The 15961-nt window shown below is 50.4% G+C and overlaps 1 protein-coding gene across 5 annotated transcripts in view; it reads left to right on the forward strand.

Moving 5' to 3' along the window:
- DAG1 (dystroglycan 1) overlaps positions 1-15516 on the forward strand; it is a 62973-nt gene extending 47457 nt beyond the window's left edge. For all 5 annotated transcript variants that reach the window (XM_029241933.1, XM_029241931.1, XM_029241934.1 and 2 more), the window contains one exon: positions 10688-15516. In XM_029241933.1, the coding sequence (XP_029097766.1) occupies positions 10688-13090 (2403 nt within the window). In that variant the 3' untranslated portion in view covers positions 13091-15516. The remainder of the gene's footprint in view (positions 1-10687) is intronic.
- Positions 15517-15961: the final 445 nt, after the last annotated feature.

Here is a 15961-nt window from a genome sequence, read left to right on the forward strand (position 1 = left end):
CATAGTGGTTTGAAACGGCCAGTTTGTTTTGCTCACAGTTTTGTGGCCAAGAATTCAGGGATTTAGCGCTCATCTGGGAATCTCATCTCTGCTGCACATGGCACTAGCTAGAGTGGCTCACCTGGGCCTGGAGGATCTACTTCCAAGGTGGCTCATTCATGGCTGGCAAGTTGGTTCTGCCTGTTGGCAGGGAGCTTACCTGGGACTGCTCATCAAGGTCCTTGGTTTCTCTCCATGTAGACCTTTCCACAGATACCTGGATTTCCTCACAGTACAATAGCTGGGTTCCAAGATTGCGTATTCCAAGATACAGGAAGTGGAAGCTGCCAGTCTCTTAAGGCCTGGGCTTGGAAACTTGCACAGTGACACTTCCTTTGTACTCCATTGGTCAAAGCACACCCAGGCTCCAATGAGTCTTTACCAACTTGCCTCTCTCTGACCCACAAGCCCCAGGCATCTAGATTAGAAATGGTCACTCTTCCATGCCACTTCCATTCCATGCCACTCTTCTCATTGAGAGGTGTGTCTATGCCCCTTTCCCTTGAATCTGGGCAGACCCACTCCTCACCTGACCCTCCTTGTGTTCTCTTCCTTTTCCTTTTTGACCCCCTCTCTTTAGCTTTTGGCTTGTTCTTAGGGTGGCCTTGTGTTCTCAGAGGTGGTCATACTTCCGAAGATCCTGTCTCAGTTCCATGGAGCTCTTTCTAGTTTGTAGAGTCTTTGAGAAAGATTTCCATGTAATCTTCAAAACACCCCAGTAAGCCAGTTTCTAGTTTATTAGATGAAAAATGGTGGTTTTGGAGGTACATTTCTTACCCAGCATCAAATTTCATCTTCTGAATATCCAGACCCTGTAGCGATTACCCTTGTTCCAGTGGCCACTGGAATGTTGTACATGGATTAGTCTTGACCAAAGGTGCCTTGAGTCGATACAGTGAGCTGAGTATTTGCTGTATCTGGCAGAGGGACATTTAACAGGCTTATTCACTGGGGGAGCAAAGAGATTTTACTAGGAAAACAGGATTTTATCTGAGCTTATCTGTCTGTGGAAAGCACACCATTTAGTAGATGATTAGCCTGTAGAAAAACAGGTGAAAATGTGTGACTCTTCATCCTGAACCGTCTTGACATCAGGGTTGTGTGGGGTGGGAATCAGATCAGAAAGCCTGACTTCCTTCCTGGAGCTTTGTTTTCCCTGTGTGTAAAACAGGATTGGAAAGTCTTTACACTAAAGGAGTTGTTTTTTTCCCCCCTATTATAATAATGATGTATAAATGTACATTGTAGAAAAAGGGAGAAAGAAAATCTCCTGTGGTTCCTACCACTAGCATACTCCTCTATCATTTTCTGCGTTCATCAAGAGGTGTCCGTGTCACATACACACACAGACATTTTAGACAGACCTGAAATCATGCTGAATCTATATTTTAACCTTTTTTTCATTCACTGTAGTTTGAGTTTTTTTCCTTGGTTATTAAGTATTCTTTGGGAATGTAACTTTTAAAGGCTGCCCAATATTCTTGTGTATGTGAGGAATATTTCAGATCTTGGTCCCAAGGAGCCTTGTTGGGGTGACCTCCAAATCACATCCATCACTATTACTGTCATCCAAACTACCACTCGCTCACCGCTTCCCAGGCGCCCTGCCTCTGTTCTTAACCCCTTAGTCTGTTCTCCATACTGAGTCAAGAGACATCTTTATCTTTGTAAAGCTTACATCTGCTAAAAACAGGCCTCCCCTACCCCCCTACCCTTAGGATTAAGCCCTGTTTGATCTGGCCTCTGGCCTCTTCTCTCTCCCCTTTCCCTTTGCATACCTTGTCCCAGCCACACCAGCCTCTTTCTGCCCCACAGATATGCCAAGCTCAGGGCCCACCCCAGGCTGCTGGCTCTTTTTTTCTTCTGTCAGCATGGGTACAGCCACCTCTTTCAGGCTTAGTTTCAGCATTGGAGCCCTTTCCCTCCACCCTGATGAAGGCAGATTTCTCACAAAACCCTGTGTTATCTTCTTAGCAAATTTTTGTACTTGAAATTCTTTTTAGTCTGCATGTTTGATTCCAGTCCCATAGTAGGCCTTCAAATGTTTTTGGGCTGGCAGAGGGAAGGAGAACCCCCTCAGTACCTGCAAACCTGCTTTGGATTGTCAAAGCCTACCTGCCAGGGACTTCCCTGGTGGTACAGTGGTTAAGAATCCACCTGCCAATGCAGGGGACATGGGTTCGATCCCTGTCCGGGAAGATCCCACATGCCGTGGAGCAACTAAGCCCATGTGCTGCAACTACTGAGCCTGTGCTCTAGAGCCCACGAGCCACAACTACTGAGCCCTCATGCCACAACTACTGAAGCCTGTGCGCCTAGAGCCTGTGCTCTGCAACAAGAGAAGCCACCTCAATGAGAAGCCCGTGTGCCGCAACGAAGAGTAGCCCCCACTCCCCACCACTACAGAAAGCCCGCACACAGCAACGAAGACCCAACACAGCCAAAAATAGATAAATAAACTTATTAAAAAAAGAAAAAAAGCCTACCTGCCTGTTTGTAGGAAGAAATGCCAGCCTATGTCAGGGCAGTAAGAGACTAAGCTTGCCTAAGCCTCATGTGGAGTTCCCAGGTAAGGGATGGCCTTCCAGTCAATTAGCCAAATTGCCTAATGAGGACTCATAGGCAGAACATGGTCTGTCCTGAGACCTGATGAGATTAGATGGTGTGGTTGTCATACTTGCTGACTGGTCAGGAGATGTGCATGGGGGTTGGTGATAGAATAATTCAGTGTTTGTAACAGACCATGTAACAATCTATAGAAGGGGTAGAAAATCAAGTCTCATGCTAAGTGAGCTGCACTGGCTACCTGCCAAGACTTGTTGGACCTGTGTGGGCTGATGGTTGTGGTACTTCAGGAGATTGTGGCAACTTTGGGAATCACAGTGACAGAGGAAGTGCTGCTTGGCATCAGCCAGGTATGCCCATCGGGTAAATATCAACTCCTAAAACAAGCACTTCCCTATATTTTATACACCAGGCTTCAAGGAAGCAGGTCAGGAGAAAGAGGAAGGGGACATGCCTGCCTGGAGGATTAACCCTGAGGTCCTGGATCCTTTGCTCTGCCCCACATCTGAGACTCTTTCATGTCCAAACAGCCCTTGTCCAGTCTCATCCCAGCCAGCACCTATTACTTCCCTGCTGTTCTCTAGGTCTACCTCAAGAATCAATTTGCTATTACTGACCCCATTTTAACTCCCAAATGGACTCCATTGATCTGATGTAAGAAGGGTCTATGGGCTACCTCCAGACCTTTGTGGCCAGCATGACCTTCCTGAAAGACCTGTGCCTTGGGTCTTTCTTCTTTTCTCCTGTGGCCTCAGGACACCCTAAAGGAGATGGTCCTGGTGTGTGCTCCCTTGGACCAGACTAGATGCCTGTATGCAAAGCTCATCCCAGGTCTCGACTGTTCTTTGCTCTCACAGCAGTCTTAGGTCTTAGATCACCCTCTCTCTTCATCAGGGTCTGTAGGTATAGGTCCCACAGAAGCCAGCTTTGCCTTTGCTGGACAGATCCTAAGCTGTCCCAAGTTGGCCATAGTATAAGTTACCCCCCTGACTTCCCTCAGGATTGGCGCTGGCTCCCTAAGGGTGCCTCTCCTCTGACTTGAGTTGAGTGTAGGACTGGCTGAGGAAGGTGATTATATGGCTGGAGATGTTCTAACTCCTCCTCTCTGGGTTGGTCAGGAGAGAAGTCTTTGCCTCTCATGAAATGATTGGGCTGCCCCTCTAGAGCCCCCTCAGATGTCTCATTTTGGTAGTGCCCATGAGGATGGCTTTTCATCCCTGCTTCCCTTTAGCCTCCTTGTCTGGAGACAATGTGGAATTTCTCTCAGCCCAAGATGTTGGCAGACTGGGAGCAGCCCTTCCTGGGACTGTGCTCTCATCTGCTGGTATAGGCCCCCAATTGTTCCCATGAGAACAATGGGTACTCTTTTTGGCCAGGAAGGGGAGCTCATGAAAGGAGTATTTCTTTGGATGCTTGCGAGCTTTGTGGCAACCCCGCCTGCGTGAGATGAACTGCAGTTTCTTCCTGCCTCAAGTGGGTGTTCCCTGGCTCTGAATTGATCCCTTGTGAACAGAGCACACTGGGAAATGTGGGTTGGCGAAGGAAGGCATCCTTGGGGGTGGGTTGTCAGAATGACATTTGCCCAGACATATCAGCTCAAATACTTATTATTGAATATATAGGCTTCTATGTTTTAGAAAAAAAATTACTGACAAAGACTGAAAACATGACGAAGTAAAAATAGTTGATGTCAGGGCTTGGGATTGAGGGACTGATTCTGAGAATTTTATTAGTGGCTATAACCATGCTAAGCTGTCCCTTACTTTGGGGGGAAAATGATTAATTTTTGTTTTCAGATGAGAACAGTTAACATCAGATAAAATGCTTCATAATTCAGACCAGAGGGGCACTGATTGAGCTGGACAAGTTGTGTTCAACAACATGTGATCCTGTGGCCTTGGCCTTTGTGGCAACAGCCATATTCTGGCTTGAGGTTTGAATGTCAAGCAGCAGAACCAATTATTGTCTCTCATGTGTGTGGCTCTGCTCTACTTGGTAAAGCAAAGTATGTCTACCCTGGTTCTACCCTGGTTCCTCACCTTCTGTGGGGGCAAAGTCTTGGCCTTTGACCTCAAACCAGAGGCTCTTCGTGTTGACATGTGCCATCTCCCCACAGCCCAGCCATGTGACTGCCCATGTGCATCATTTGTGGAAGGTGAGCTTGGACACAGATTAGTCTCATTGTCATAGTCCATGGCACAGACACAGGATCACCCTGAATGTGAGTCAGCACCGTGGGGGCCTCTGAAACATGACTGGAAGCTGACTCCATCAGAGGGACTATTTCCTGCCCCCCTGAGCAAGGAGCCCACCACACAGTTGGCCTGCCCCAAGGAGGCCTTGATCACCTCATGTGTGAGTGCCTCCAGGGTGTTGCCTATGGTATCCAGCCATAGACGGCTGTGGGTTGGCTCAGCTCCACAGCTTGGCTGACGGGTGAGGGGCTGAAGGGTCCAGGAGCCAGTGACCAGGTCTGAGGGAAGGCAGGGACTTTGCCAGGGCAGGCTGCTAAGAGGCCTAAGCAGTGGGGTGTCACAGGGCAGCAGTTTGTGCCACTGTGAAATGGACCAGTGAGAAGACTCTCTGACACATCTGTTGGGGATTCAGGGAAGGGCCCAGCCTAAACCCCTGGGGCTGTCCTGTCTTGAGGTGTTGGTTGGAAGGTGCCACCACTGAGACTCAAAGGACCCTCCAAATTGTAGTGTGGGGGAATTCTCACCAAATGCATTTTTTTTTGTTTGTTTGTTTGTTTTTTTTGCGGTATGCGGGCCTCTCACCGCTGTGGCCTCTCCCACCGCGGAGCGCAGGCTCAGCGGCCATGGCTCATGGGCCCAGCCGCTCCACGGCACGTGGGATCCCCCCGGACCGGGGCACGAACCCATGTCCCCTGCATCGGCAGGCGGACTCCCAACCACTGCACCACCAGGGAAGCCCCAAATGCAGTTTCTTGATTATACTTTATTCCTAAGATCCCTCTTTGCTGGCCAGCATCGGCTCACCCAAGTGACAAGGATATGAAAGTGCTCACCCATCTTTCTGGAACTTTTGCTTGCCATTTCTAAGTCCCATAACTCCTGCATGGGTTAGATACCACCTTGTGGGTTCTGAATGATAAAGCTTAGGTTTTCTTGGTTTTAGAAACCAGTGGTCATATAGTTAATTAAGCCCTAGTGAGAGTCCAGCTCCTCAGTTTTGATGGGCAGAAATCTGCTCTTTGATGAGGGACTAAGTAATATAAGCTCCTCTGCTGATTTGTTCTTTCTCCAGGTATATTATGCTGATTTGGGGTGAGAGACTACTTGCGTTGCATGGTGTTTAGCACAGGTGCTGTATCTTTATTAGACCAAGTGTTTGACAGTCTACTGTGCCAGAGAAGGCTCCAGCGGAGAAGTTGAAGAGAATGTCTGAGAACTGAATAGCCAGTTACTAGTCATCTGCTAGTATAGACTGAGGAGTGACCAGAACCTTCACGTTTGGCAGTTCCCCAGTCATTGGTCATGGTGATTATTTGTGGGCATTGCTGGGCAGGTAGTCTTCAGAACTCCTTATGTGTCTGCCCAGGTTTTGTGGTTTTGATTCTTAATGTTTTTGGATGTACTTTATGGATCAAGATTTCTAAAATTGGGTGTGTGGCTGTTCAAGATCTTATTTTCCTCAGTGCTGGGCTTGCCTTCTATCTCAGAAGCATGTTCTCTCTGAGGGTTGCTGAAACTGGAAAGATTTCTGGCTCTTTGTGAGTGGCCTGTGATCTAGAGCCCATGATCTCAAATCAGGCTTCCTCCTGCAGTTTCTGCCTCCTGCAGGTGTTCCCATTGCCTGAAGTCTCCTTTCCAAGATGGCTGCTTTATAAGGTCAGCAAGGGAGTATTGGTATTTAATGATGGAGGGTGACTTGAAAACCTGGGGGTGACTTGAAACCCTGGGGGAGTTCCATGGCCGGGGACAGCCTGTCACCCCAAATACATGTGCTGGTGTTATGAGCACTTCACACAGAGCTCTGATTCCTGCTGCTTGCCTGCCATTCCTAGCCTGGCAGCCCTTAGAGGGTCAGTTGTGGGTGGTTACAGTACAGCTAGGACAGAAATTTCTATATGAGTAAACTAAGGATTCCAAGGATAGTCGGAATCTCATGTGCAGATATGCCAGGATCAAGCACATCTCTTTTAGACTTAGAGGATGTGAGTGCTGGCTTTGGGCTGTCACCTGCAGCAAGTTCTCCCTGCCCTCTCTGCCCCTCAACGTTTTCATCCACTCTTAGCAAACAGGTCTTAACAGGTAAGCAAGTCCCTGAGGGTCCCCAGCCTTGGCCGTGTTCCCCTCTAGGGTCCTGGCTTCCTCTTCCTGTGGCCTCTCCACTTCCCTTTGATGCTTTGAGTTTCTGCTTTGGGGTATGAACAGGAAGACAAAGCCTGGGTCCAAGGCCATTTGGGAAAGAGGATGAGGGAGTGGAGCCTGGACACGCCCTGGATCCATTCCTGCAGCAGCCTCACAATGTGTACTGTGTCCTCTCTCAGCCCATAGGGGCGGGTGAGGAACCAGCACTGACAGAGTCCAGCGTGTGCCTGGCCCTGTGATCATACAAGGCTGGCATCTTTTCCCCCTTCTTACATGTGAGAAAACAGGCTGAGTTTAGATGAAGCCTCAGACTGCCTGGAGATGGGGCTTCCCTTCGGGTACGGTGTTTTTATAGAGATGAGTCCTGGTTTGTCATGGGGGCTGTGTCTCTGAGAAGGAACTTTCATATCCCACTTCACCCTTAGGCCCTGAGAGGAAAAGTGGTCTAGATCCTGGAAGTTTTGCAAGCTGAGGAGGATGTCCAGAGTTCCCATGGACTGAGGGGCTCCTGCTTTGTCACAGTAGAGCAGGTGTTGCATCCCAGAGCGTTCCCTCAACTGAGTGCCCTTGAGAGGGAGGGGGGCTGCTAGTGGAATCCTTTGGGGACTGTGGACACTGCCAGACCTTCAGGCATGTTCAAACTTCCCAGTTCAGGGGCTTTCCCTAAATGGCCTTGAAAATGCAGAGATGTCAGCTTCCCTGTGACTTGGGTAGGTTCCTTGTGGAACTCAGATTTGTTTTGCTTCCTGTGGCCTTTCTATTAAAATGAATCATTGCCAACCAAAGTGCTGCCTGGATCTGATGTTGCAGTACCAAGATGTTCAGAGATGCATGGATTTTAGAACGTTCAGGTTAGAATCTCTCCTTGTCTGAGGAGTACCCAAGACAGCGGGGATTGTTTGCTTCCGGGTGTAGATCCAGGTTGAACACCTATCCTGTGGCCAGGGCTCTAGTACCTTGAGGAGCCAGAATTTGCAGAAGGGAGGGCAAGTGCAGGGTGGAATGGCTTGGCTCTGTTTTTCTGACATGGCTTATCCCAAATGTTGTCTCTAAAGCTGTGGGTAGACCATAGTGAAAGAATTTGTTTCAGTAACCAAAATGAAGGTACACAGTTCTGCTCTTCCATCGCCCAGTTTGAGATTGAGCATTATAACTTACTTTGGTGAAACCTGGGGTTTTCTTTAATGTTTGTTATTTATATTACACGTTATTAACATGTTAAAATGTTACTTGGCATAGTTCAAATAAGTGTATATTTTCTAAGTCTGGCTGTGTGGGAGCCTTGACCAACCTGGGTTTATGCCTTAGGGCATGTCTGACAACAGAACTGTGGCTGTTGGGGGTCAGCAGAATGGGAAGCTGAGCCAGCCAGGGGAGCTTGAGGAGACAAGGGCCCTTCTCTATTCTCTCTGTTATAAAGTGCCCTTACGTAATTGAGACGGACTTGAAAAAGCACTGGCGCTGCTTACTCATCTGTGCTGATGGAACACACGGCGCTGGGCACAGGCCTAACTGCCTGGCCACTGAGGCATATCCCATGGGCCTGGCCAGCCACTTGGCACCCATCTGGAGCCTCTCCTGGTCTCTCTTGGCCCTGTTCAGTCTTCTCTACAAGTGGCTTCTCCTTGGCTGACTTCATCCAGAGCTCCATTCTTGGCCCTCCCTTTCTCCTCTCTCTGCCTGATCTCTTGCAGATGTGCTCTCATTCCAGTGGTAGTCATTGGGATGGAGTGGGCTTAGGAGAAATACCCTTGGGTGGCCAGAAACCTGGGTCCGCGCCCTGGCTCACCTACTCTTTTCCTCTCAGGAAGTTCTTACCCCACCCCTGTAAAAGATCTCATGGTTCCCTTGACTACTCCATTTGGCCTTAACATCTTTGCTTCACATTTTTTGCAAAACTAGATCATTCAACCTTTGCTTTATATGTTTGTATGTGGATGTGGCAGTTTTTGTATTTAACATAATTGAACTGAAAAAATTTAAAGCATAGGTTTTTCAGTCAAAGCAGTTGTGATAAGTATTTTTGTAGCTAAAAAAGATTGTAAAGGAAGAATATATTTAGTGTTTTTCATGGATTTGAAGACACCCATGTTTACAGTTATTTTACCATTTCTGATGTTGGTTCTGTTTGCAGTGGATGGTGAGTGATGGGATGGGAGATTCTTAGTGGTTCATTAATTAGATGATTGTGCACCCTAGAGTTGATGGAATGTGGTCACAAAAGGAACTGTGAACTCAGTGGTTCAGAGAGCCGTCAATAAAGGACAACTCCTAATAATGTCATATGTCTTCTCATGGCTTTTTGCTGGAGGTAAGAAATCTCTTTATAGGCAGGGTAAATATCTGGTCTCTGATAAGGTTGATGGAATGGCATGCGCATGGACACCCGGGTCCTAGCTGGGAAGATCAGGTATGAGTTCAGGGTCTCTTCCCCAATCACTCAGGCACCCGGCTCTTGGAAGGAGGAAGCCTGATGAACCAGAGCCCCTGGGGAACCCAGAAGCTATAGCTGTGGCCTTCCTGCCACAGGGAGGGAAGCATTTCAGTTTCCCTCTCCTGACAAGCAGTGACCATGAAGGGCAATCCCTGGGCCGAGGCTGGCAGTAAGACATGCCATCTGTTGGCCATTGTGTTTCTGGACTTGACGGACAGGGCAGTGGAGCTGACTGAGAGTGCCTTTAGGCAGACCAGAGAGTGGGTCCCACCTTTCTTGCATTGGGGGCAGGAGTAGGTGTTTCCCGAAGGTGAGAGAAGTCATAGATGGGGCCTGGGCAAGAGGCAAGTCTTGTTTCCCTCTTGTCAGCTGATGGTGGAAGTTTTTATGGTGGCATTCCATTGGGGGCTTTACGTATTACCAGTCATGTTGCTGTGGAGAAGGACTTCCACCCTGAAATAAGTCTGGGAGGTGCTGTTGGGTGGAAAAGGGGATGAGCTCCTGAGGCCTGCTCTGTGCTTCGGCTTTCCAAGGACAGAGGTGAGCTCTGTCCATTTCCCAAACTTAGTTGACTACAGAATTCTCTTTTAGAGAGACTGGAGGTCCTTGGAATGCCTTTCATAAACACTCTTCTTAGGATAATTGTTTACATTCCCCTACCCTGGACATTGCAGTTTTTCTTGAGATTTGAAAAGCACTGTTAAGACATTAGATACAGCTAACCAAATGTGCCCCACTACACTTGAATGTAACATGGTGGTTGTAAAATGAGGCATTTGGGGGTATTGAGTTGTCCCTGCACCCAGACCTGTGTGCATTTCCACTTCTGGGCAGGAGAGGCACTCTAGGCCAGGCATATACCTTGAGCAAAGTTGTGGTGTCTGTGGAGGGTAGGGTAGAAGTCTGAGGCAAGGTTGGAAAGTAGTGCTGAGGGGTGAGACACCCGGGCTTGATTCTGCAGGCAGAGTGGACGAGTAGGTGGCAGGGCACTTCACTGGTATAAAAACCTGCAACATTCTTGAGCTCCATGGCATCAGTTCTCTGGGATGAGACATGTGTTTTGAGTGCCAGAACTGCTGTCTCCCCACCGTGTGGCCTTGGGCGAACCATTTGCCTTCCATGCTAGCCCATCTGGCAGCCCCAGTCTTTCGTGATAGGTAAATGAGCTCCAGGAGAGAGGCATTGGTTCCTCCACCAGGAATTCTGAATTGTACCTCAGGCCTGTCACACAGGCTAGGCCAGTGGTTAACTGTTGTGATCATTTTCGGGTTATGCAGTGATGGTGGCAATTAACTCATGCTGACATCTCTTCTAGGTATCAGCAGCAGGGAAGGAGACCTTACCGTCCTGGCTGCAGTGGGACCCACAGAGCCACACCCTGGAGGGTCTCCCCCTTGACACTGATAAGGGCGTGCATTACATTTCAGTGAGCACTGCACGGCTGGGGGCCAATGGAAGCCACGTCCCGCAGACTTCCAGTGTGTTCTCTGTTGAGGTCTACCCTGAAGACCACAGTGAGCCACAGTCTGTGCGGGCGGCGTCACCAGACCCTGGTGAGGTGGTATCATCTGTCTGTGCTGCCGATGAGCCTGTGACTGTCCTGACAGTAATTCTGGATGCTGACCTCACCAAGATGACCCCAAAGCAAAGGATTGACCTTCTGCACAGGATGCGGAGCTTCTCAGAAGTGGAGCTTCACAACATGAAGTTGGTGCCAGTGGTGAATAACAGACTGTTTGACATGTCGGCTTTCATGGCTGGCCCAGGAAATGCAAAAAAGGTGGTAGAGAATGGGGCCCTGCTCTCCTGGAAGCTGGGCTGCTCCCTGAACCAGAACAGTGTGCCTGACATTCGTGGTGTGGAGGTCCCTGCCAGGGAAGGTGCTATGTCTGCCCAGCTTGGCTACCCTGTGGTGGGTTGGCACATCGCCAACAAGAAACCCCCTCTCCCCAAACGTATCCGGAGGCAGATCCATGCCACACCCACACCTGTCACTGCCATTGGGCCCCCAACCACAGCCATCCAGGAGCCACCATCCAGAATTGTGCCCACCCCCACATCTCCAGCCATCGCTCCTCCAACCGAGACCATGACTCCTCCAGTTAGGGATCCTGTTCCTGGGAAGCCCACAGTCACCATTCGGACTCGAGGTGCCATTATTCAGACCCCAACCCTCGGCCCCATCCAGCCCACTCGGGTGTCAGAAGCTGGCACCACAGTTCCTGGCCAGATCCGCCCAACAATGACCATTCCTGGCTATGTGGAGCCCACGGCAGTTGCTACCCCTCCCACAATTACCACCAAGAAGCCACGAGTATCCACGCCAAAACCAGCCACACCTTCTACTGATTCCTCAACCACCACAACTAGAAGGCCGACCAAGAAGCCACGGACACCCCGACCAGTGCCCCGGGTCACCACCAAAGCTCCCGTCACCAGATTGGAAACCGCCTCCCCGCCTACTCGCATCCGCACCACCACCAGTGGGATGGCCCGCGGAGGAGAACCCAACCAGCGCCCAGAGCTCAAGAACCATATCGACAGGGTGGATGCCTGGGTTGGCACCTATTTTGAGGTAAAGATCCCGTCAGACACCTTCTATGACAACGAGGACACCACCACTGATAAGCTGAAGCTGACCCTGAAGCTTCGGGAGCAGCAGTTGGTAGGCGAGAAGTCTTGGGTGCAGTTCAACAGCAACAGCCAGCTCATGTATGGCCTGCCTGACAGCAGCCACGTGGGCAAGCACGAATATTTCATGCACGCCACAGACAAAGGGGGCCTATCAGCTGTGGATGCCTTCGAGATCCATGTCCACAGGCGCCCTCAAGGGGATAGGGCTCCTGCTAGGTTCAAGGCCAAGTTTGTGGGTGACCCAGCAGCTGTGGTGAATGACATTCACAGGAAGATTGCCCTGGTGAAGAAGCTGGCCTTCGCCTTTGGGGACCGCAACTGCAGCACCATCACTCTGCAGAATATCACCCGGGGCTCCATTGTGGTGGAATGGACCAACAATACACTGCCCCTGGAGCCCTGCCCCAAGGAGCAGATCACGGGGCTGAGCCGGAGGATCGCTGAGGATGATGGCAGACCTCGAGCTGCCTTCACCAACGCCTTGGAGCCCGACTTCAAGGCCATGAGCATTTCTGTGACAGGCTCTGGCAGCTGTCGGCATCTACAGTTTGTCCCAGTGGTGCCACCCAGGAGGGTGCCCTCAGAGGCACCACCTACGGAGGTGCCAGATCGGGACCCTGAGAAGAGCAGCGAGGATGATGTCTACCTGCACACGGTCATTCCGGCAGTGGTGGTTGCAGCCATCCTGCTTATCGCTGGCATCATTGCCATGATCTGCTATCGCAAGAAGAGGAAGGGCAAACTCACCCTCGAGGACCAGGCCACCTTCATCAAGAAGGGGGTGCCTATCATCTTTGCAGACGAACTGGACGACTCCAAGCCCCCACCCTCCTCCAGCATGCCGCTTATCCTGCAGGAGGAAAAAGCCCCCCTCCCCCCTCCTGAGTACCCCAACCAGAATGTGCCCGAGACCACTCCTTTGAACCAGGACACTGTGGGAGAGTACACACCCCTGCGGGATGAGGATCCCAATGCGCCTCCCTACCAGCCCCCGCCGCCCTTCACAGCCCCCATGGAGGGCAAGGGCTCCCGTCCCAAGAACATGACCCCATACCGGTCGCCCCCTCCCTATGTCCCCCCTTAACCCACAAGCGCCTGGGTGGAGGCAGGGGTAGGGCAGGGCCCTGGAGACAACACGGTGTTGTCTGTGGAGACAGGTGGCCTGCAGACCATCGCCCACTGGGAGCCGACACCTGACCTAGCACACGCCGACACACACGGGGCCTGAACAAGCCCGCCCACTTGGTCCTCCTAAACCCCAAAGCAGCTGGAGAGACTTTGGGGACATTTTTACTTTTAATTTTTGCCTAACAGCTTTTTGTTTGTTCATAGAAAATTCTTCGCTGCGTTTTTGAAGGCTGGCTCTGAAAGCACCGTTTGGAGTAGAGGTAGATGGAGGGAGCGAGGAACCGTGAATGAACTCGCAGGCAGTGCTGGGCAGCCTCCCGGCTCTCTGCGTTTTGCCTTTAACACTAACTGTACTGTTTTTTCTATTCACGTGTGTCTAGCTGCAGGATGTAACATGGAAAACAGTAGCTAAAGATTAAATTCAAAGGACTTTCAGAAGTTAAGGTTAAGTTTTTACTTTTAATCTGCTGTTTACCTAAACTTGTATGTGTAATTTTTGGGTGGGTATGGGAAATTGCTTTGCTAAAAATAAGCTCCCAGGGTGTTTCAAACTTAGAGAAGACCAAGGGACAGTATTTTTTATCAAAGGAATCCTATTTTTTCACACTACGTAAACTTCGTTGCTCTGATACCCCAGAGAGCCTGACTGGGGGCCTCCTGGCCCTGGCTCAGGGGCCAGGGCCCTGGTGCTGGGTTTGCTGTCCCACTGTTGCCAGGGGCTGGAAGCTGGAGGGGCCTCTTAGGCCATGGACATCCACACCCCCACCCCATGCACGCTAGCGGCCCACAACCAAGGGGTCTTCATTTCCATAGAAAAGGGACTCCAAGAGGCAGTGGTGGCCGTGGCCCCCAACCTAGGTGCTCCAGGTGGGCCAGCTGCTCGTGGGGATGCCTGGGGAGGTCGAGAGACTCGACCACATCAGCCTGTTTTCTTTTACCCTTTTTCTGTGTGTTTTTTTTTTCCCCTCCTAAAAGGAATATCATGGATTTTTGAAACACTCAGTGGGGGACATTTTGGTGAAGATGCAATATTTTTATGTCATGTGATGCTCTTTCCTCACTTGACCTTGGCCACTTTGTCCCAACAGTCCACAGCCCAACCCTGACCCACCCCACCCCTTTTCTCTGGCGCTCCAGTCCCAGGCCTTGGGCTTGAACAGCTGGGAAAGGTCTGGTGGCTGGGGAGGAGTGCCAGCAACAGTTCATAGTAAAAATAGGGGGGCTCTCAAAGCTAATTTTTTACTAAAGTTTTTATACAGCCTCAAATTGTTTTATTAAAAAAAACGATTAAAAATGGTGATGCTTACAGCAGTTTGTACAAGCTCTTAGTGTTGATTCCATGGGACTGACGGCTTTGCTCATTTTGATTTTTTTCCCCCCTTCTTTTCCTAATGGTTTAAATTCTGGAATTACACTGGGGCTTCTTTTGCCTTTTTTAGCAGAACATCCGTCCATCCATCTGCATCTCTGTCCCGTGACTCAGGGGCACCCACTCAGCTTTGATTCTCCTCCTTTGGAAGAAACCATTTTGAGCATGACTTCTTGATCTCTGAGAGTTATTTTGGGTACCTTTTAGGGAGGAATGCCTTTTGCAATAATGTATCCCTTCCGTGATCGAGGGCGGGTGGGTGGGTGGACCCAGGCTCCCTTTGCACACCAAGCAGCCACTTCTAAGCCATACTGACCATTTTGCAGAGGATTCATGTGTGCTGCCTCAGGAGGGGAGGGATGGTCAGAGTGGAGGGGTCTCCACCCTGCCCTTCTCTGAAGGGTATTCCCGCTTGCGCCTTCTCCCCCAGGGCCTAGCCTCTCTCTCCTGCCTGGTCTCCTGGTGGGGTGAGCAGTGCCACTGTGGGGGAAGCCTGTAGATGAGGGCTCAGTGGACCTGTGATGACTGGGCCTTGTGCCTCCAAGCCCTGATCCAAGCCGGAGTTTCCCCAGTGCCCCAGAGTCAGGAGCGCAAGCTGAGTCTGACCTGGTGAGATTATTTTTGATGACCTTGCCAAAAGATAAACAATTTCCAGTGTTCCAGGTGAGGGCTTTGAAAGGCCTTCCAAATAGCTCCGTTGCCCCTAGCAACCCCACCATCGGGCATTGCCACGCAGAGACGTGGCTGGCCCAGAATGGCCTGTTACCATAGCAACAGGAGGCGATGGGGCAGTGAACAGAATAACAGCAACAATGCCCTTGCAGGCCGCCTTCTCCCCTGAGTGCCCGGCTGGCAGTGGTCTTTGGACTCTGTGAGACAGAGAGCCAATCTCACATTCAAGTGTTCACCAACCACTGACGTGTTTTTATTTCCTTCTATATGATTTTAAGATGTGTTTTCTGCATTCTGTATAGAAACATATCGAACTAAATAAAAGTGTCTTTATTACAATACCATTGCCTCCAAGCATCTTTTTCCCTAGCCCCTACACAACGTGAGTGTAGGGTGGAACTAGAGTCCATGTGACAGAGGGAAGAGGGGACCCAGCTAGGCCCACTCAGAGGTGGCCTTTGAGCAGCTGACCAAATAGCCTTCACATCCTTACCATTTCTGTTCCTCTGGGAGGGGTGGTTGTGTGCACCAGAAGCTCTGCCAACCAACGAGCCCTCCTTAGCACCTCTTCTGCCTGAGCCAGCTGAGATAAATCTTGAGCCTCAATCTCCTCATCTGTAGTGCGGGGTGGGGAGAGGAATGGGCAGAAAACCCAGTGAGACTGGGCGGGAGGGGAGGATGGTGGGAGAGGTCTTGCTACAAGCTGTCTGCCCCAGAGTGGGTCAGCTTCTGCAGGTCCCAGACAGGGGTCCCTCAGGCTGGGCCCCCTGCCTACTACCTTGTGGG

The sequence above is a fragment of the Monodon monoceros genome, unplaced genomic scaffold (assembly GCF_005190385.1).
Source record: "Monodon monoceros isolate NGI ecotype Baffin Bay Population unplaced genomic scaffold, NGI_Narwhal_1 Super_Scaffold_3, whole genome shotgun sequence".
NCBI classification, from domain to species: domain Eukaryota; kingdom Metazoa; phylum Chordata; class Mammalia; order Artiodactyla; family Monodontidae; genus Monodon; species Monodon monoceros.